The 22300-nt window shown below is 46.4% G+C and overlaps 1 protein-coding gene and 1 long non-coding RNA gene across 4 annotated transcripts in view; one reads left to right on the top strand and one right to left on the bottom strand.

Moving 5' to 3' along the window:
* LOC137230095 (uncharacterized) overlaps positions 1–16734 on the bottom strand; it is a 28986-nt gene extending 12252 nt beyond the window's left edge. Inside the window, exon 1 of one of the 3 annotated variants that reach the window (XR_010946000.1) lies at positions 16650–16734. This is a non-coding gene — a long non-coding RNA (uncharacterized lncRNA). The remainder of the gene's footprint in view (positions 1–16649) is intronic. The other 2 variants (XR_010946001.1, XR_010946002.1) reach the window with 2 other exon arrangements.
* LOC137231216 (protein Tob1-like) lies at positions 14501–15126 on the top strand. Its single transcript, XM_067751725.1, has one exon. The coding sequence runs from the start codon at positions 14509–14511 to the stop codon at positions 15124–15126; it is 618 nt and encodes a 205-aa protein (XP_067607826.1). The 5' UTR covers positions 14501–14508.
* Positions 16735–22300: the final 5566 nt, after the last annotated feature.

Here is a 22300-nt window from a genome sequence, read left to right as displayed (position 1 = left end):
CCCATATAGTCCCTCCCCCACACGGGCACAGCCTTCCCAACTATCTACAGCTCTCATCAGATAGTTCATTTGTTCCACTGATGAACCCACATTTGCAATAGGGAAGAACAAATCTGACTCCATATTGGATCTGTTTCTTTTACTTTAACCTCTGTATTCTATTGCTTTTTGCTGTAAGTTAATCACTAAAGAGATGTGCCTACAAGCTTAAATTACACATCATGGCCCATCCCTGGGAACACAGCCTCCCACGCAATGAGAATTAAGCTAAAATACCTTTGTTTAGCTCACAGGAAACCTCCTGACAAAGCCTACCTGTGAATGACTCCTGCGAGGAAGAAATTAACACACCCCCTCTGGAGTCTGACTGGAACCAGGAAATGTTTGACTTTACCCCCCACCCCTTTTAGTATAAAAGAAGCCTGAGTTCTAACTCAGGGATGATGGTTCTTTGGGACACAAGTCCACCATCTTCTCGGTCTGCTGGCTTTCCTAATAAAGGTGTCGTGCCAGCAACCTGTCTCTCAATTTATTGGCTTACTGGGCAGCAAGCAGTATGAGCTTGGACTTGGTAACACACTGACACATCATTATCACCCCAAATCCATAGTTCAGTGTTCATTCTTGGTGTTGTACGTTCTATGGGGTTCGACAGATGTATAATACTAATTATCCTCATTATGGTACCATGTGTAATAGTCTCACTGCCCTGAAAATCACCTGTGCCATGTGTACTCATCTCTTCCTCCTTTATTTTTTCTTTTTTTTTGCGATGCGCGGGCCTCTCACTGTTGTGGCCTCTCCCGCTGTGGAGCACAGGCTCCGGACGCGCAGGCTCAGCAGCCATGGCTCACAGGCCCAGCCGCTCCGCGGCATGTGGGATCTTCCCAGACCTGGGCACGAACCCGTGTCCCCTGCATCGGCAGGCGGACTCTCAACCACTGCGCCACCAGGGAAGCCCTCTCTTCCTCCTTCTTAACCTGTGGAAACCACTGATCTTTTTACTGTCTCCACAGTTTTACCTTTTACAGGATATCATATAGTGGGGATCATACAGCATGCATCCTTTTCCAGGTGGGCTTCTTTCACTTAGTGATATGTATTTAGATTCCTCCGTGTCTTTTCAAGGTTTGATAGCTCGTTTCTTTTTAGTACTGAACAACAGTCCGTTGTCTGATGTGCCGTGGTTTATTTATCCACTCACTTAGTTAAAAATCTAGATTGCTTCCAAGTTGGGCAACTATGAATAAAGCAGGTACAAACATCCTTGTGTGGTTTTCATGTGGACATAGGCTGTCAACTCTTTGGGGTAAATAGCAGAGAGCCTAATTGCGGGCTTACATGGTGAGAGTATGTTTCGTTTTTAAGAGACTCACAAAGCGCCTTTGAAGGTGGCTGTACTGTTTTGCATTCCCACTGAATGAGAATTTCTGGTGCTTACATCCATGCCGGTGTTTGCTGTTGTTAATATATAATCTTGTCTAAAAAACAGAAGAAGGAAAAAAGAATTAAAGAGAGACAGATGAAGGAACTACAGTGAGGAGTCTTCGACTAGAAAAATTTATTTGATCAGAAACTGAGGTGCAAGGGGCAACTGAGATGGAAATTAACTTGCATCCACCTCCAGTCCATCTGACATGTCTCCGCTACTAGACATCCAACCTGAAAGTACCACTTTCTTTACAATGCACAGATCACCAGTGCTGGAGGTGGACTTCCTGGCTTTGAAAATGTACAATTTTGAGCAAGTTTCTTGCTTTCTATACTCGGCTGCCTCAACTATACAATGGAAATTGTAATAGTTTATAGCTTATACATTTGTAGCAAGGATTAAATATAATAAATTGTTTCTACAGTGTCTGGCCATAGTTAGCAATCAAATGTTGCTACTCTTTCTATTACCACCATTGTTATTAGCTGCAGATATGTTTGCAATCCAAGAGCATGTATGGAAGGTGACAACTGTATGTTTCCGGCAAAGAATGTCTGCTGTTCCTCTTCTCTGGGCCAGGCACTGTTCTAAGCAAGGAAGAGAAAACCAGATATTGCCCCTGCAATTATGGAGCTAAAGTCCAACGGGGCTCGCATCCATTAACTGAGTTTACTTTTGTAAACCACAACCTCGTCATTGCTGCCAAAGATGCTCATGGTACCAGCCCAGCCATAAAAGAGAACACTGACCAAGTCATTGGGAGTGAGGGACCAATTCCCCAAGGATGGGAAGGCTGAACTGAAATAGAGAGCCAGCTAGGCAAGGAGGAAGGCAGACATGTGAAAGGATAAGCTATGAGCTGAAAAAACCCTGAGCCGGTGGGAAAAGCTTTTGGAGTAATAAAAATATGTGGACACAGTCCTCTTTGAGAGATACCCGTCCTCGTAACGGAATATACTTGCACCAGCGCAAGCTCTGTTCAGCAGAATTCCTCACAGCTCCAAGTGCTGTAAGAGAGATTTGACTGCATCCTTGGGTCCATGGGTCTACAGACTCAGAAACCATGAGCTGTGCTTGCTTCTCCATCTAGTTCAGAGAGGAAGTGAATCTAGGTTTCCTTCTAGTTCTGAAAATTGGTGATTATGTGGCTTTCGTCAGTGCTCTAAACTAGGAAGAGCCTATGACACGTCTTTTGACAAAAAGGACAAGAAAATAGTAGTCAGCTTTTATTGAGAGTTAAGTTTGTGTCAGACTGGTAAATTTTACACACAAACACACACAATTTATTCATCATATAAAACCTATGGTGTGGCACTTTTATTAGCCATCTTTTACAAATGAGAAAACTGCATTAACTTACATAAAGAGAGTAACTGTCGTACGATCTGAGACTGCAAACAATATGAACCCAGGTCTCCATGGTTCTCATTACTGTGCCCGCCACTCCCTGGGGACGGAGGGGGAGCTGGCCGCAGGACCTCCCCAGCATCCTGTGGGATTGAGGGGAGCACTACTGCTGCCCCCTGGTTGGGACTTACCAAACCCTGCCAATGTGCTCACTGATAACGCAGTTCATAAATGTGTCCCTCGTTAGTAAAGGACCTTCTCGGTGGTTCCCGGTCCTGCTGCCCCACAGAGTCACTAGTGGAGTTTAAATAGTCCAAGTGTCTGGGATTTACCTCAGATCTATTGAGGCAAAATCTCCAGAAAGGGGAGCGTGGAGAATCTGTATTTTTTTAAAAGCTCCCGAGTGATTTGATTGCACAAGCAAGACAGCAAACCTCTGGCCAGAACTCTCAAATATACTTTAACATCAGTGGATAATTTGTGATTTTAAAAAAGCTTCTCGGGCTTCCCTGGTGGCGCAGTGGTTGGGGGTCCGCCTGCCGGTGCAGGGGACCCGGGTTCGTGCCCCGGTCCGGGAGGATCCCACGTGCCGCGGAGCGGCTGGGCCCGTGAGCCGTGGCCGCTGAGCCTGCGCGTCCGGAGCCTGTGCTCCGCGACGGGAGAGGCCACAACAGTGAGAGGCCCGTGTACCGCAAAAAAATAAAAAATAAAATAAAAAAGCCTCTCCCTCACACAGAGCAATGTAAACAAAGAGGAACAAAGGGTGTTGCTCGCCACCCAGTCCTACAAGGATTAAGTCACTGAGGAAATCAGAACAATAACAGGATACGCTGTGCTTTGGAGAAGCAGTCTCCTCAGACAGAGACATCTCGGGAAGAATTTTAAGGAACCCAGGTTCCTGCATCTTCCCATACACACACACACACAAATACCAAACCATTAACTGAGATATCTGATCCGTGTGACCACGCGTCACCTCTTACCGAGATGTATGCTTGCCTGCACGTATTCCACAGCCCCAAATCATATATGTATACTGGCTTCTCCCCCGCCTCTTCAGAGCGGTTCTCTCAGAGCTCCTGAGAGGCTAGTGTCCTCATAAGTCCCCCAATAAAACCCAAACTCACAGCTCTTATGTTGTGCGTTTTTCCTTCAGTCAACAGCAGAATGGCAAGAGAGTGGGGCTGTGCTATCGTTGGGAGTCTGTTCCCAGAGAGCTCACAAGCCAGCAAGGAAAGAAGAAGAGAAGCCCACAGTTAGAATCCTGTGTAATGAGTTCCACACCGGTGTGCACACAGGGTAACAGCAAAGGGACTCAAGGAAGGCGACCCTGGATGGAATGACTTCTGAACTTAATCTTGAGAGGACTGGGGGATGGGGAGTGAGGAAGAGAAGGGGGTTCCAGGTGGAGGAAACACGGAGCAGCATAATTGCTGCTAGGGAGTGGTGAGAATGACGTGTCTGGGAGCTGCAGGTAGTGCCGTGTGTCTGCACAAACGTCGGGCCTGGGGCAGAGTGCTACCAGATGCCTGGAAGAAGGAACCAGAGTTCCATCTGTCAAGCTGGAAGCACCTAGAATAGGCCCGTGAACGTCCAACAAGCAGATGTGGCGCTATCAAGAGAGCCCTGGGCTGGAGACAGGGCTTTAGTGATCATAAAAGTTGTAGGTGAAGCCGTGAGTGTGGTTTAAATTACCAAGCTCGTGAAGAGGGAAGAGAATTGACCGTCAGAAAAGTCTAGACAAACAGAAGGAAGGGAAGCCACCAAGGAGACTTATAAAATAAGGGCAGAGGGCTTCCCTGGCGGCGCAGTGGTTGAGAATCTGCCTGCTAATGCGGGGGACACGGGTTCGAGCCCTGGTCTGGGAGGATCCCACATGGCGCGGAGCGGCTGGGCCCGTGAGCCACAACTACTGAGCCTGCGCGTCTGGAGCCTGTGCTCCGCTACAAGAGAGGCCGCGATAGTGAGAGGCCCGCGCACCGCGATGAAGAGTGGCCCCCGCTCGCCACAACTAGAGAAAGCCCTCGCACAGAAACGATGACCCAACACAGCAAAAATAAATTAATTAATTAGTAAACTCCTACCCACAACATCTTCTTTAAATAAATAAATAAGGGCAGAGACACAAGAGGGGTCACAGTGGAAAGGAGGGGTGAAGTACTATCTGCAGAGTCAAGCAAGATAGGGCATGAAAAGGGCTCAATAGACGTGACCGCTTGGAATCCAGCCTGTGGCTTCTGTCTCCTCTGAAACAGGAAGTGAACATGTCTGCTGAGAGAGAGGACAGGGATTCTCATGCAGGTGTGAGTTCAGGTTGTAATCTGGCTAACTAACCAAGGCCACATCACAAAGGCTTCAGCTCCTCTGCCTTCCTTCCTACAGGATCTGGCAGTGGGGTTTCCACTGAGCGTTACTCCTTCCGTTGACTAATGTGGAGGTTGCTTCAGACACACCAGAATTCCAGAGTGAGGGTCACACCTAACACTGACCCTGCAGCATCTGGAGATGGTGTTCTAATCCTCCCGGGTGCAAGATCACAGGAGGTAAGGAAGAGGGGGTTTCGAGGACAGATATGAAATGCAAGGTAAGAATGAAAAACTGTCTTTTAAACTTAGTGGTTGAGTAGACACTGTCAACCTTGGAGAGAAGAGTTCCAGTGGTCGACTGTGGCAGTGGCTGGAATGGAGTGCGTGGAGGAGTGAGTGGGTGATGGAATGGGGCAGAAGGAGAGAACATCGTTGGCAAATTCTCTGGACTTCATCAAGGCGTTGCCTTTAGAGATTGTTACTATAACTTCTGGGTCCCCCCACAATGACGGACATCGGGATAATATAAAATCATGAATTTGGGCACAAAGCCTCATTGCCCAAGCATAATATAGGCCAGTGTTAAACTCCCACTGGACCATAGAGCTACGGAGAGTGTCCGCTGGTTTGAGGCATCTCCAGCCCTCACAGTTCCCACTGAAAGTTGATGGTTCTGGCTTACAAGTCAGGGGCGTGTGAGTTTAAGGGAATCTGCTCATGGGATCTGCCCAACCCTGGGTAAACTTGACAAAGGAAATGATTAACAGAATTGCCTGCAGCAGCGATGACAGAATCCAAAACCAAAATGGAAATACAGGATGCCTTGTCTGGGACACTTAGACATCTACCTGGAGGCTTGGCAGTTAGCCTGGATGTAGGAGGATGGGAACCTGGGACTTTGTCGTTGACACCCTAGTTGCTGTTGCATCCCCCTATCAACCCTTTCCCAAAGGCATCACGATGTCCTTGGTCATTGTACATTGATGGAAGGTAGCTGAGTTCCATCAGACAAAGAGGATGAGCTCTGTTAACAAAAATAAAACAACAGTAATGTTGATTATAAACAGCAGCTCTGGGTCTGCAGGCATCCTCTTCTCCACCCAAAGGACAGAACCCGACATCAGCAGCAGAGATGAAACCCAGGATAACCAGAAACAGGACTTCAGCAAGCAGCAGGAAAGGCTGTGCCAGGGTTGATCAAGCAAACCAGACAAACCCAGACAATCGCATTTGTGTAAAATAACAATAGTCAACATTTTATTCTAGTCCACATTTCACACAATACTCTCATAAACATCATTTCTTTCCATTGATCGATGGCAAGGAACATATTCTGAAGTGGCTCCTGGAAGAGAATGGTTTGGATTTATTTGAGCAGAGGGAGGGCAACAGTCCAGCTCAGAAGAAACCAGTAAGGTTGCCAGGATTGCCCTAAGCAGACACACACTACGGGATTTCAGTGTGGGCCCTTGACCTTGTAATGCACAGGAATGGAAAACTCAGGCTTCGTTTTAAGATTTTCCTGCTCTACATTAACGGGAATCTAATGACAATCTCATTGAAATATTTGCTATCTACATACCATCTCTCGTTGGCTATGCCATCAGCACTGCCTGCTCAACATGGCAAAGGAGAAAATCCTCCTCTCTTACTCTTACTATATTTCTGAATAGGATAATAAGCATAGAAGAAATTAAAAGGTGTCAGTCATCTGCCTCAGGGTCAGCAAACTTTTCCCGTAAGGGGCCAGGTAGTAAATATTCTAGGCTTGATGGGACACACAGGTCTCTGCTGCAACTACTCAACTCGGCCATTGTAACATGAAAACAGTCTGTAACAAATGAGCATGGTCATCTCCCAATAAATCTTTATTTAAGGACACTGAAATTTGATTTTCACGTAATCTCCAAGTGTCACAATGTATTATTCTTCTTTTGGAAATATCTGCACTCCCATGGTTCATTGCAGCATTATTCACAAGAGCCAAGATATGGAAACAACTTAAGTGCCCATCAGTGGACGAATGGACGAAGAAGATGTGGTATGTATTTATATGCCACGGAATATTATTCAGTCATGAGAAAGGACATCCTGCCATTTGTGACAACGTGAATGGAGCTTGAGACATTACGCTAAGTGACATAAGTCAGACAGAGAAAAATTAATACTGTATGACATCCTCATATGCTAAATCGAAAAAAGCCAAACGTGTACAAACAGAAAGTAAAATGGTGGCTACCAGGGGATGGGGGGTGGGGTTATAAGACAGATGTTGTTTAAGGACACAAACTTGCAATAAGCCCTAGAGATCTAATGCACAGTATAATGAATACAGACAACAATATTATATTATAATCATCAGACCTGCTAAGAGACTAGAACTTAACCATTCCAACCACTAAAAAGAAATGATAATTATATGACATGACAGACATGCTAATTATTGCTACACTGGCGATCATATTACAACATATAAATGTATCAAATTAACCTGCTGTACACCTTAAATTTACACAATGTTATATGTCAGATATACTTCAATAAAAAAAGTTTTCCAAGATAAATAAATGAATAATATTATTCCTCCTTTGATTTTTTCCAATCATTTAAAAAATGTAAAATCTATTCTTAGCTTTCAGGCCACGCAAAAACAGGCGCAGGGCCAGATCTGACCCGTGGGCCATGACTTCCTGACCCCTGATCTAACTCACCAAAAGCCCCCAGACCAGATGGATTTACTAAATAATTTTCATTAACCTGCAAGGATCAGATAATTTCTATGCCATTTGAACTGTTTCAGAGCGTAGGTCAAAATAATTAACATTTATTGAGCATTTAATGTGTCAAGAAATATATTAAGTTCATTATACCCACTATTTAAGCAGCTCTAAAGGTGGCTAATTATCATGACCCCCAAGTTCCAGATGAATAAATTGAGGCTCAGAGAAGGTAACTTGCCAAAGGTCACAAAACTAGTAAATGAAAGGACTGGGCTTTGAGACTGGATCCTGTCTCCAGAGCCCACACTGTTGTTTGTGAGAGTGTTGAATCATCACATCTCCCCCTCCGAGTTCTGAATCAAGTGAAAAATATACATGGGAGTAAAACAGCTCTCAAAAGATCAGCTCCATAAAGCTGAATTCTAGGCCAAAATGAACTTACCCAAGCTCGGGTGAACAGCTACCATCTACTGGCAACATCCCCTGGCCCGCCCCAGTGAGCTTAAAGACATGACAGTAGCAAAAAAGGAAAAAAGAAAACAACAACAAAAAATGATAAAAAAAATTTAAAGAGAGAAAGAAAGCAAAGAAAAAATAAAACAAGCAAAAAAACAAAGAAAGAAAGATATCACGGAAGCAGAAGCAGAGCAGTTATGTACACATGGGGGGGAATGGGAATGATAACACCCTTACCTACATTCCAGAGTGTTATAAGAAGTGCAGACAATTATACCCCAGAATACCCTCTGGGACAGGAAAGGAGCAGAGATGAGTAGCCTGCAAGCAGCCAGGTGCTGAGGGAGCCAAGGAGGGGTGCATAGCTTCACATACCCCATAATCCATTGCCCAGTTTCACAGCCAGTTCTCCTTGTGAGAAGGGGACAACCTCTCTCCTACAGGCAGGCGAAGAGTGGGTTATAAGTAGCTCCAATCCAAGCAATGTAGGGACCATAACGATCAGCTCAGTTATGTTTACAATTGCCAAGAGTTGTAACAATCTAAACAACCACCACTTGCTATACACTCACTGACACAGAATGGGGTCCAAGATGCATTACTGAGTGAGAAGAGGAAGTTACAGAACTCCTCACAGAGCATGATCTTATCTGTATCAGAGTGGCTGCGGGTGGAGAAAGCTCCCACCAGTGGCCAACATTATAATCACAAGTCCCCTACCAGGGGATCCTTAAGGGAACAGTGCCGGACTGTGGCCAGAGAGCTGTAACCGCGTCCCGTACCTCTGGACTGGAATGGATGGCAGAAGCTGGCCTGGAGGACACCTGCTTAATTTCATCTACCCCTGGGAAGGGCAGTAAGAAATGATGCCTCTCTGAAAGAAGTCCTTTCAGCCTAAGCTGTAAATTCCCAGCCAAAGAGTGTCTCATTTATCCCATTAGAAAAGGGCTGAGATTCAAACCCTGCTATCATCGTGTTCCTCACCCTCCTTTATCAGCCACGGCACAAACGTTATTAATAAACTGCTTGGCAAAAAGCCTGCGACAAAGAGGGAGGGGGTGCCGGACACAATCGCTGCCCCTGGAGAACTACAGTCTAGGATGAGAAGATGATAGATAAAAAGATATTGATATTGACAAATTTAAAGCATAGGGTTAGTAATACATTAATAGAACAAACAGGATTTTATTTATGATTTACATCTTAGTTCTTTCCAAAAATATTTGAGTTACAGTATTAGAATGGAAGGAGGTGCTGAATCATTTAGGACAGAGAGAGCCCAAGACTTGGAGATGGAAGGACAGTAATGCAAACACAAGTTACTGATCTCCAACTTTCAGAGTCAATCTATAGTCAAAGCACTTAACATATGACAAAGGAGGCAAGACTATACAATGGAGGGAAGACAGTCTCTTCAATAAATGGTGCTGGGAAAACTGGACAGCTACATGTAAAAAAATGAAATTAGAACACTCTTTAACACCATACACAAAAATAACCTCAAAATGGATTAAAGACCTAAATGTAAGACTGGACACTATAAAACTCTTAGAGGAAAACATAGGCAGAACACTCTCTGACATAAATTGCAGCAACATCTTTTTCGATCCGTCTCCCAGAGTAACGGAAATAAAAACAAAAATAAACAAATTGGACATAATTAAACTCAAAAGCTTTTGCACAGCAAAGGAAACCATAAACAAACCAAAAAGACAACCCACAGAATGGGAGAAAATATTTGCAAACGATGAGACTGACAAGGGATTAATCTCCAAAATTTACAAACAGCTCATGCAGCTTAATATCATAGAAACAAACAACCCAATCCAAAAATGGGCAGAAGACCTAAATAGACATTTCTCCAAAGACATACAGATGGCAAGGGGCACATGAAAAGATGTTCAACATCGTTAATTATTAGAGAAATGTAAATCAAAACTATAATACGATATCACCTCACACCAGTCAGAATGGCCATCATCAAAAAATCTACAAACAATAAATGCTGGAGAGAGTGTGGAGAAAAGGGAAGCCTCCTACACTGTTGGTGGGAATGTAAATTGGTATAGCCACTGTGGAGAACAGTATGGAGGTTCCTTAGAAAACTAAAAATAGAGTTACCTATTGTATGATCCTGCAATCCCACTCCTGGGCATATACCCAGAGAAAAACATGGTCCGAAAGGATACACACATACCCCCAATATTCACTGCAGCACTGTTTACAATAGCCAAGGCATGGAAGCAACCTAAATGTCCATAAACAGAGCAATAGATAAAGAAAATGTGATATATACATATAGAATGGAATATTACTCAACCATTAAAAAAGAATGAAATAGGGCTTCCCTGGTGGCGCAGTGGTTGAGAGTCCGCCTGCCGATGCAGGGCACACGGGTTCATGCCCTGGTCCGGGAAGATCCCACATGCTGCGGAGCGGCTGGACCCGTGAGCCATGGCCGCTGAGCCTGCGCGTCCGGAGCCTGTGCTCCGCGACGGGAGAGGCCACAACAGTGAGAGGCCCGCGTACCGCAAAAAAAAAAAAAAAAAAAAAGAATGAAATAATGGCATTTGCAGCAACTTGGATGGACCTCAAGATCATCATACTAAGTGAACTAAGTCAGAAAAGGCAAATATTATATGATATCACTTACATGTGGAATCCGAAGTACAATACAAGTGAACTTATTTACAAAACAGAAACAGGCTCACCGACATGGAGAACAAATTTATGGTTACCAAAGGGGGAAGGGGAGAGAGGGATAAATTAGGAGTATGGGATTAACAGACACAAAACAGATATAAATTAGATAAACAACAAGGTCCTACTGCATAGCACAGGAAACTATATCCAATATCTTGTAATAACCTATAATGGAAAAGAATCTGAAGAAGAATTTACATATATATGTATTATATATAGTGGAATCACTTTGCTGTACATCTGAAACTAGCATAATATTTTGAATCAACTATACTTCAATAAAAATAAAGTAAAATAAAGAAAACTTTTAAAGGGTTGCCTCCTGGCAGTAATGCCAGGGACTGGAGAAGGGGAGGGGGCAGGGGGACAGAAAACTATTACTTTTCACTTTAAATTCTTCTGTATCTTTTTTTTTTAACTGTACAGCGTGGAATAGATTTATGTGCCTTCTTTCCCTCTCCCGTATTTCTCTTTATAGCATGACTGCACTACCAATGAGACTTGCAGACCTCACATTTTTGGCTTTTGAGTTTAAAAACCACAGTCCAGATATAAAGAAAAACTATCTCTAGGAATCCAACCGCAGGCAGAATCTATCTGCACTCACACATTTCCCATCCTGACTGATTAAAAATCCTCTGGTCAGCAGGGAAGAGGAGAAAGCTAGATCTAAGATCTTCTAAGAACAATCACAGGACATGTTTACGTGGAGGTCCTAAAAACTGCCTCATGACCTGTTTCTCAACAAATTCACCTCCTGGAGTCAGGGGTACTCGAACTCCTAAATGAGTTCGGGAATCTCAGAATAGAGAGGTTTGAGTCCCATTTCCTGTATGAAGGTCCTGGGGGGGGCGGGCAGCAAGCCCCAAGACGTTTTTGTGTTTTGTTTTGTTTTTATTGGCTGTGCCAGTTCTCAGTTGTGGCACACAGGGTCTCATTGCTGCGTGTGGAATCTTCATTGCGGCATGCAGGATCTTTAGTTGTGGCATGCGGGACCTAGTTCCCGGAGCAGGGATCGAACCCAGGCTCCCTGCATTGGGAGCACAGAGTCTTAGCCACTGGACCACTAGGGAAGTCCCCCCCAAGACTTCTGCACACCCTAGAAGGGCTGGAGGGAGCTCACCGATTCCCACTCTGCCCCAGTGGGACCTGTGGGAAAGCCTTTTCCCCACGTGGCTGAGAGTGGTGGAGCTGGGGAGTTGCTACCCAGTGACCCTGGGAGGACCTAAAGCCATAGACAAGAGGATGAAACAGACACACTCTGGCCACTACGGCCAAAGACCAGGGGGGAGTTGGGTTGTCCACAGAGTGGCTGAGGTTAGAAGAGATGAAGGTTGTAAAGCAGTGCGCTGGTGGCGCCTCCTCGTGAACCTTCAGGAAATGTTAGTTGTTCCTTCCGCTTCTTCTTCCCTTCCTCCTTCCCTCCCTCTCCTTCAATCCCTTCCTCTGTCCAGCTAACTCGCCCCACCCTGCCCCGCCCACTTCCTCCTGCTCTGGTCCCACCTCCTCACTCTGCCCCTGGGAGCCCTCCCACTTCCTCTCCTCCTAGAAAACCAAGAGCCACTGTGTTTAGAATCACCTCCTTGGAGCTCTAGGCAACCTCTGACTTCAAATGGCGTTATCAGTCACACAAATTGGTCATCCCTCCCTTCCAAATCCTACTAAAATGATAACAGACGATGTTAAAAAGTATATTAGCCACAAGGACAGGGAGAAATGGAGAGAAGGTCCTGGCAGGTAAAAGAGGTCACTTTGGAAGATGGAAAGCAGGCGGCAGATGAAAGGAAGTTACAATCTACCTAGAGGTGAATCAATTTACTCAGGTGAAGCCCTGAGAAGCTCCATACTTGGAGCACAGGAATTACCAAAGGTGGGGGGACAGGGGTGACAGTAGCTTCAGGTTGTCTACCTAGTACCCTGTCACCCTTCTTTCCTTCCCAGAGAACTTGGTTTTATTCAGGGATACAGGGTGCCCTGTTAAAAATAAAAACTCCTGGGGCTTCCCTGGTGGCGCAGTGGTTGGGAGTCCGCCTGCCGATTCAGGGGACACGGGTTCGTGCCCCGGTCCGGGAAGATCCCACATGCCGCGGAGCGGCTGGGCCCGTGAGCCACGGCCGCTGAGCCTGCGCGTCTGGAGCCTATGCGTACAGCAGAAGAAAAAAAATAAATAAATAAAAATAAAAACTCCTTTTTGAATTAAATAAAGGTCATCTGAAAACAAACAAACAAAACTCCACCCTGAGGCTCTTGCCCCTAGGGGCAGCCGTGGGACCCATTTCTGGCCAATGAAAAGTCCACTTGGGGACTTCTAAGGATGCTTTCTTGAGTTAAGGGGACAAACCTAGTAGGCATGAGCTTTCCCCTTTGCCCTTCCCCATTCCTCCTGCCCAGTAGTGATCAAAGTGCCCAGAAGGATGCCAGAAACAGGAAAGTCACATGCTGAGAACGGCAGGAAACGGGGTGCACAGCCGCTGCACCAGCCTGGATCACTCACACTAGATTTCGTGTTATACTCTTTTTAAAAATCAACACTTACCTTGCTAAACCACTTGGTCAGGTTTTGTTGGGGGCCTTTGAACCCAATCCGGAACCCAAGCAATTGTTGTTGGTTGAACATTACATACCGAGTTAAACAGCTACATCGCTTCTCTGATCCCACAGTCAGACAAAAAGCCCCTTCCTCCCCCTCCTCAGAGGCCAGAAGTTTAGTCTTTAAAGAATGAGTGTAGGGGAGAAGGAGGAAAGCCCCGGCGCGGCGCGGAGTGGGCGCTCTACGCGGACGCTGGGCCGGGCACCGGGCTGTGCGGAGAAGTGAGCGCGCTCCCCTGACCCCGTCCTCGCCACCCCAAGCCAGAAGGGGCGAGCGCCGCCTGGCGGCGTCGGCGTGCCCTCGGCCCGGCCGGCTCACCGCCGCCTACCCTCCCGTGCCCCTGCCCAGCTGCCGGGTCTGTGGTGGAAGCAGCCCCCTCCCAGGAGACGTGTCAACAGTTTTGGTGAAGAGCTTGGAAGATTTCTTAAGAAGAAATATGAAGGGCACTGGTATCCTGAAAAGCCACACAAAGGATCAGGGTTTAGATGTATACACGCAGGGGAGAAAGTGGACCCAGTGATTGAACAAGCCTCCAAAGAGAGTGGTTTGGGCACTGATGGTGTTCGTGGCAATCTACCGTAGGATCCTAGTGTTTGGATCGACCCATTTGAGGTTTCCTACCAAACTGGTGAAAAGGGACCAGTGAAGGTGTTTTATGTGGATGATAATAATGAAAATGGATGTGAGTTGGAAAAGGAGCTCAAAAACAGCTTTAACCCAGAGGCCCCGGTTTTTTGTTGTTGTTTTTGCGGTACGCGGGCCTCTCACTGTTGTGGCCTCTCCCGTTGCGGAGCACAGGCTCCAGATGCGCAGGCTCAGCGGCCATGGCTCACGGGCCCAGCCGCTCCGCGGCACGTGGGATCTTCCCGGACCAGGGCACGAACCCATGTCCCCTGCATCGGCAGGCGGCCTCTCAACCGCTGCGCCACCAGGGAAGCCCAGGTCCTGGTTTTTATGCCCACAAGTGACCCAGCCTCATCAGCGTCCAGCTCTCCATCTCCTCCCTTTGGTCACTCTGCTGCTGTAAGCCCTCCCTTCATGCCCCGGTCCACTCAGCCTTTAACCTTTACCACTGCCACTTTTGCTGCCACCAAGTTCGGCTCTACCAAAATGAAGAATAGTGGCCGAAGCAACAAGGTTGCACGTACTTCCCCTATCAACCTCGGCTTGAACGTGAATGACCTCTTGAAGCAGAAAGCCATCTCTTCCTCAGTGCACTCTCGGCATGGGCTGGGCCTGGGCAGCCAGCAGAAGCCACGGCCACAGCAACAGCCATCCCAGCCACCGCCGTCACCACCACCGCAGCAGCAGCAACAGCAGAAAACCTCCGCTCTTTCTCCTAACGCCAAGGAACTTATTTTTCCTAATATGCAGGGTCAAGGTAGTAGTACCAATAGAATGTTCCCAGGTGACAGCGCCCTTAACCTCAGTCCTCTCCAGTACAGTAATGCCTTTGATGTGTTTGTGGCCTATGGAGGCCTCCACGAGAAGTCTTTTGTAGATGGCTTGAATTTTAGCTTAAATAACATGCGGTATTCTAACCAGCCATTCCAGCCTGTTATGGCTAACTAAAAAAAAGATGTATCGTACAAGTTAAAATGCTCAGGCCCAAGAAGGATTTTTTTTTTTATAACCTCCTTGAGATTTTTTTTTTAAGCTTATAGTAAGGATACATTCAAGCTTGGTTACAAAAGTAAAACATGCATCATTTTTCATTGTGAACCAAGCACAAAGTTATTTTATACTGACTGTGTATTTTAAAGTATACTCTCAGATATGGCCTCTTATAGTATTTAAGATATAGCAAGGACATGGCTGATTTTTTTCTTTTATAAAATATTGGCACTGGGCTTCCCTGGTGGCGCAGTGGCTGAGAGTCCGCCTGCCGATGCAGGGGACACGGGTTCGTGCCCCGGTCCGGGAGGATCCCACGTGCCGCGGAGCGGCTGGGCCCGTGAGCCATGGCCGCTGAGCCTGCGTGCCTGGAGCCTGTGCTCTGCAACAGGAGAGGCCACAACAGTGAGAGGCCCGTGTACCGCAAAAAAAAGAAAAAAAAAAAAATTGGCACTAATAAGTGGGTTTATTGGTCTCTTGTAATTGTATAATTTAATTTAGTACAAAGTTTGTAAAATATCAAATGTTATACATCTATTGTTTCTACGACATGGTATTGCATTTATATCTTTTTACTACAGGGATCTGTGACAGCAGCACCTTCATGTATTTTTTTTACTGAAATTGTAAAATACCCATTTTAAAGACATCAACTATTCTAAATTGTGTACAGGATATTCCTTTAGTGGTGGAATTAAAATGTACGAATATTTGCTTTTTGAAAAAATGTATTTTCTGTTAAAGGTTTAAAGATTTTTGCTATATATTGTGGAAGAAAATGTAATCATAAATATTAATTTTGTACCTATATTGTGCAATAGTTGAAAATAACGGTATAAAAGTACTTTGAGTCAGGGTCTTACATGTTAAGAGGGACTGAAATAGTTCATATTAAGTATGTATTAAAATTCTTTAAAATTAAAAAAAAGAATGAGTATAGGGGGTGGAGTCAAGATGGCGGACTAGGAGGACGCAGAATTCACGTCTCCGCACAACTAGGGCACCTACCAGGCACTGGTGGGGGCCCACGGACACCTAAGGGGACGGGAGGAACCCCCAGCGACTGGGTAGGACGTGGGGTGTGGGGGGGAGTGAGGGGGGAGGAGAAGTGGAGGCAGGACGGGACCAGCACCCCTGAAGGGCGGCTGGGGGAGGGGAGGAGTTTATTCACCCAGGGGGACCCACCCACGGTTAGGGGTCCAGCGGTGACAGGGGAGACCCTGGGGGAGACCAAGAGGGGGTGGCGCAGAGGACAGGAAGGGAACATGGCAGTGCTTTCCCTGTCCACTTAGGCACCGGGGAGCCTCTTGGGCACCTGGGCCTAATCCTCTGCCCTCGGAGCCTCCCTCCTACAGTGCAGAGCCCAAGCCCCGCCCCTACACACCCACCCAGGGCCCCACCTCTACACTCGGAGACCCCTTCTGAGACTCCCTCCAACCGCTGGGCAAAACCCCACCCACACACCCTCACCCAGGGCTTACCTCCAACTCCGGAACTCCACACTCCACAGGTGCTGCCTCTCCCCTTCACGCAGGTCCTAAGCAGAGGCCCCGCCCCACACTTGAACGCTGCCCGCGCTAAGCCCCGCCCCGAAGGCCTTCGGCTCCATGGGTCCTGAGCCTAGGCCCCGCCCTATGCTCAAACGTCGCCCTGTGTTCAAACGTCGCCCTACGTAGGCCCTGCCCCACCCTAAACCCCATCCCTGCCTAAGTTCCACCCCCCCTAAACTCCTCCCCCCATAGCCAAGGCCTTTTTTTTTTCATTTTTCTTCTTTTAGGTTGGGGTTTTGTTTTACCTTGTTGTTGCTGATTCATTTATATATATTTTTTCTAATCTTTTATTTTTCTAATTTTATTTTATTCTTTATACTTTGTTATTGTTCTGCTCCTTTTGGTTTGTTCCCCCCCTTTTTTTTTTTTTGCGATACACAGGCTTCTCACTGTTGTGGCCTCTCCCGTTTGGAGCACAGGCTCTGGACGCGCAGGCTCAGCGGCCATGGCTCACGGGCCCAGCCGCTCCATGGCATGTGGGATCTTCCCGGACCGGGGCACGAACCCGTGTCCCCTGCATCGGCAGGCGGACTCTCAACCACTGCGCCACCAGGGAAGCCCTGTCCCAGTATAATTTTTTAGAGTGCTTCATTTTGTTAGCAAACAAAACTTGGGTCCACTCATCCACTTGCAGTAAAGCCAATCTACTGACACCGGGTTGTGGTGAAGGAAAGTGTAAGGTTTATTGCAGGGCGCCAAGCAAGGAGTCCAGGCAGCTAACACTCAAAAGGCCTGAACTATCCAATGGCTTTCAGAGAAAGGTTTTTAAAGACTGGGTGAGGGAAAGGGTTGCAGGGTACACAATCAGCCCGTGGACATTCTTCTGATTGGTTGGTGGTGAGGCAATCAGGAGTCAACATCATCAACCTTCTGGTTCCAACCAATCTGGGGTCCACATGTTCATGGTCAGCATACAGTTAACTTCTTCCACCTGGTGGGGGTTTCAGTATCTGCAAAACAGCTCAAAGGACATGGCTCAGAATATTATCTTAGCCCTTGAGGAGGAACTAAAGGTCCTTGACGTTGTTTAATGGTTAAACTATTATTTTTTTGTCTTGCTTGAATGTTTTCTTTTGTTTCTGCATTTTCACACTTTGATTGAATCTATTCTTTGGAACTCAGGAAGACCTAGGAATCTAAAGTTTTTATGAAAACAAAAGGCAGGCACAGGACATGGGGGGATCTGTCCTGGGAAGGCCTCATAGGGTCCTGCTCGGTTACACTTTTACCCTCAAGTGTGCTGGTTTGGACAACAAATTATACAGCCCCCTCCTTCTCCATGCCTTTGCCCAAGCTGAATTTCCCACCTGAAATGCCCTCTGTTTCTGTTTCCTCTTCCAATTCAAATCCTTTATTTCCTTTGTACCAAATTCAAGATTGTCTGTGCCAAACCACCGCTCACAAGTTCGTTTCCTTTCTCTGAAATCCTCTAATACCCAAATAATTTATGCCACAAGATCTTTGACTGTGTTGCTTTTTTTTTGCCCCAGTAGTTTTCATTCATTGGATAATGGATATTTGTCATTTGCAGCTACCCAATCTTTTCAAGATTCCCCCTACATTTTGGCAATTTTTTTTTTCTTTTTGCGGTACGTGGGCCTCTCACTGTTGTGGCCTCTTCCGTTGCGGAGCACAGGCTCTGGACGCGCAGGCTCAGCGGCCATGGCTCACGGGCCCAGCCGCTCTGCGGCATGTGGGATCTTCCCGGAGCAGGGCACAAACCCGTGTCCCCTGCATCGGCAGGTGGGCTGTCAACCACCGCGCCACCAGGGAAGCCCTTGGCAATATTTTTATATGAAGTATGCCTTCCCACAGTAGAAACTCCAAACTGGGCATTCCTAGACTTCCTTGCAGCTAAGGTGGGGGCCCATGACCTGGGTTCCACCAACCAGATGCATCCACGTGAGTTGTGGCTTCACAAATGAGCAGGGTGAAGAAGTGGCGGGGGGGAACCTGCTCCTGGTGGCCAAGTAGCCAAGGTCCCTGGTGGCCAGGGGAAGCAGAGCTGGAGAGACAGGTGTCCAGTCCCACGGGAAGGTGACTAATGAGGGTGCCTAGCAAGTTGGTGAAGGTATGTTCTCTGGAGCCTAGAGTGAGCCCCATCGCGTGGTTGGTTATTTTTCCCATCTGCGAGGATTTAGAGCATCCCAGAGGTTCTTAATATTCTCTAATAAGTCCTTTTGCACCTTTGTATTGGAAAAACCTACAAGTCTTTGCTCTGTATGTCTCCTTCTGTCCTTTGCTCCTGTATGTCTCCTTTGCTCTCATACTATTACCACTTTCACAATACTTCTATACCAGATGTGTGTGTGGAGGGATGGTCCCTGCCCCAAGCCATTCTCCACAACACCAGCTGGGTGTCCTACAATTTAACTCAGTTCTGACACTATGCCACAGGTTAAGGGCTCAGTCCCACAGGACTGCTCCCACCCCACTTCCAATGCCAATCGCAGGTGTAGGACCCCAGGTTACCCACAACTCCTGTCAAACATGGGGACAAATCAGGGGTTCCCATGATCCACACACCCTCCCCCCACCGCCGCCGCCATAAGGTTCAATTACTTTGCTAGAGTGGCTCATAGAACTCAGGGAAATGTATTTACCAGTTTATTAAAGGATACGATAAAGGATATAGATGAAGAGACAGATGAAGAGTACATAGGGCGAGGTCTGGGGGGTGGGGCGGGGTCCCGAGTGCAGAAGATTGTGTCCTTGTGGAGTTGGGGTGCGCCACCCTCCCAGTACGTGGATGTATTCACCAACTTGAAAGCTCACTGAACCCCATACTCTTGGGATTTTATGGAGGCTTCCTCTTGTAGGCATGATCAATTATTAACTCCATTTCCAACCCCTCTCCCCTCTCTGGAGGATGATGGATGGGGCTGAAAATTCCACACTTCAAATCACGGCTTGGTCTTTCTGGTGAGCAGCCCCCATCCAGGGTTCACCCGGGAGCCCACCTAGAGTCACCTCGTTAGAACAAAAGATGTTCCTAGTGTTCTTATCACTTAGGGATTTACAAGGGTTTTAGGAGCTCTGTGTCAAGAACATATATATATATATATATAATTTTTTATTTCACAAGCTTCATCTAGCCAGATGGGTACCAATGTATGCAACCAGAAACTCTGACTAATACAATCTGTCCGGTGTCTACAGCTAGTTGATAATCTCCCTACAGTCACCTTGGATTTTTGAGAGCTTTCATATTCCTCTAAGCACCTCCCAGCACAGACAATGCTACATCAGGTTGTGCCCAGTGGAATCAGGGAAACATATTCAGGGGAGAGTGTGTGGTTGTGAAGCCTACAGTGTGGTGTTGTGGCTCCTTGCCAGGCACAGGGACAAACAGTGAACAAAACAGTCCAAAGACAGATGCCCACCGGACCCCAGATGAATTCCAATGAGGCACTAAAGCTTTTGGCTGGCTGCCTGTGTGCTTTCTCCACTTCTCCCAAAGTGGGTGCCAAGCAGGGTCCCTTATTGTCCCTAGAGAAACAGTTTAGTGGCCTGTCATCTTGAGAATTTACCCAGCCTGCCTTGCAGAGTTGCCTAATTCCAGGAAGCATTGTGTAGCTTACTTGGTTTCTTAAAGGGCCTCACATTTTAGAAGCTTATTTATTTGCTCTTTCCTTTCTGGATTTAGAAATTTGCATGCTATGTGCTTATTATGCAGGGAAACATTTCAGAGGGACTGATGACTGGAATCCTGTCCAAGGCAGTAACAGAGCGATCGACTCCATTCAAAATCTGTGGCTCTCCGAAACTATTTTAGAAACAATTCTCATATTTTTTGTGAACTCTTGGTAGGAGGAAAGTCATAATTCATCGATACTCTAGAAACATAACTTATTTCCTGCTCCACCTCCAACATGTATCATGCATAACCTTTGACCTAAAAAATCTACTTTATGGATTTTTCTTAGAGGATTAATCAAAAAATGCAAATAAGGACTTATGTATCAAAATGTTCCCTGAAGTATTATTTCTAGTAGTACAACATTTAATAGCATGGAAATGCTCACAAATAATGCTACCTGGGGGGAAAAAGTAAGAAATAGAGCATCTTAATAGTGAAAGGGAGAAATATACCAAAAAATTTAACTGTGAGTATCTCCAAGTGGCAGAATTATAGCCATTTTTATTTTGTCCTTTATACTTCGCCATGCTTTGTCTATAACAAATACACCCCTTACCTGAAAATGTATTTTTCAGCTGAAAATGTATCCAGCTTAGACTTCTTAGGGTTGATTAATCTAGAGAAGGATCTTTCCTTATATAAGTATGTTCTCTTATTCAGATGTTGAGCTTTGAATTATAATTACTATCCATCAGTATCCTCAGGACCCCCAAACCTCAGCCCAACCCGTGTCCGATGCTGAACCCCCCCATCTGAATGAAGTTGGTCCATTTTTTATTTAATAAGCATTTTGAGGACTTCCTTGGTGGCGCAGTGGTTAAGAATACGGCTGCCAATGCAGGGGACACGGGTTAGCCCTGTTCCCGGAAGATCCCACAGGCCGCGGAGCAACTAAGCCCGTGCGCCACAACTACTGAGCCTGCGCTCTAGAGCCCGCGAGCCACAGCTACTGAAGCTTGTGCACCTAGAGCCTGTGCTCTGCAACAAGAGAAGCTACCGCAATGAGAAGCCCACACGTTGCAATGAAGAGGAGCCCGCGCTCGCTGCAACTAGAGAAAGCCCACGCACAGCAATGAAGACCCAACACAGCCAAAAATAAAAAAATAAATTAAATTAAATTTTTTTAAAGTTTAAAAAAAAAAAGCAAGCAGTTACTGTGTGCCAGGCTCTGTGCCAGAGCATAAAGCACTGAACACAACAGCCCAGATGGTGCCCATCATGGGGCTGTTACTACCTCTAAGCCACAACCCTCAAGTAGGCACCAATGTGACTCTGCCAGGAAAATGGATTCCAGGCACCTCTATCTGAAATCCAGGGCTTTTCTCCCATAGCAATAAGTTGTGCTCACTGATCAGCTCACAAATATCCAGGCCACTCCAGTTTCATTCTTTCCAAGAGCTGTTGCCCCAGACTTCTGGGAATTTGCTTTTTTGAGTTTCTGAACCATTTGTTCTTTATCCAACAAACATTTATGAAAATCTTCAGAGAGCCAGGCACTGGTCTGGCCTTGTGTTGCAAATAGAACTGTCAAGGTTCCTGCCCGTAAGATGCTCATCACTTAGTCTGTGGACAGAAAAGCCCACCAAAGGGCTTTAATCAGCACTGGGAATTTCCCTGGGAAAGATGTGGCAGGAAGCTTAGCTGATAGACACCTCTTGGAATAGCTGCCTCTTCACTGAGAACTGCTATCAGTGCTGCAAATTTATTTGGGGGGCCTAATTTTAATCGTTCCCAGCCTATTTCAATTCCCCCCCAGCCTACCCTCCCAGATGGACTAAACCGAGCACTCTAACACTGGGCACTTAAACAAAAGCTCATTCATCATTCATGGAACACTTGAATGGAAAAAAAGGAAAACCAAAACTGGCACAAATTTCCCAACCTCCTAATCCCATACTCTAGATCCCATGAAGAAGACTGTCACAAACGTCGGTTTGGATGA

Source organism: Pseudorca crassidens, chromosome 9 (assembly GCF_039906515.1).
Source record: "Pseudorca crassidens isolate mPseCra1 chromosome 9, mPseCra1.hap1, whole genome shotgun sequence".
Taxonomy (NCBI): domain Eukaryota; kingdom Metazoa; phylum Chordata; class Mammalia; order Artiodactyla; family Delphinidae; genus Pseudorca; species Pseudorca crassidens.
Note: the sequence above shows the minus strand (reverse complement) of the source record. Positions and strands in the feature narration are given on the sequence as shown.

Bases quoted from the DNA above. Each gene is read 5' to 3' on its own strand.
- LOC137231216 (XM_067751725.1), top strand. From the start codon at position 14,509: ATGCCCACAAGTGACCCAGCCTCATCAGCGTCCAGCTCTCCATCTCCT.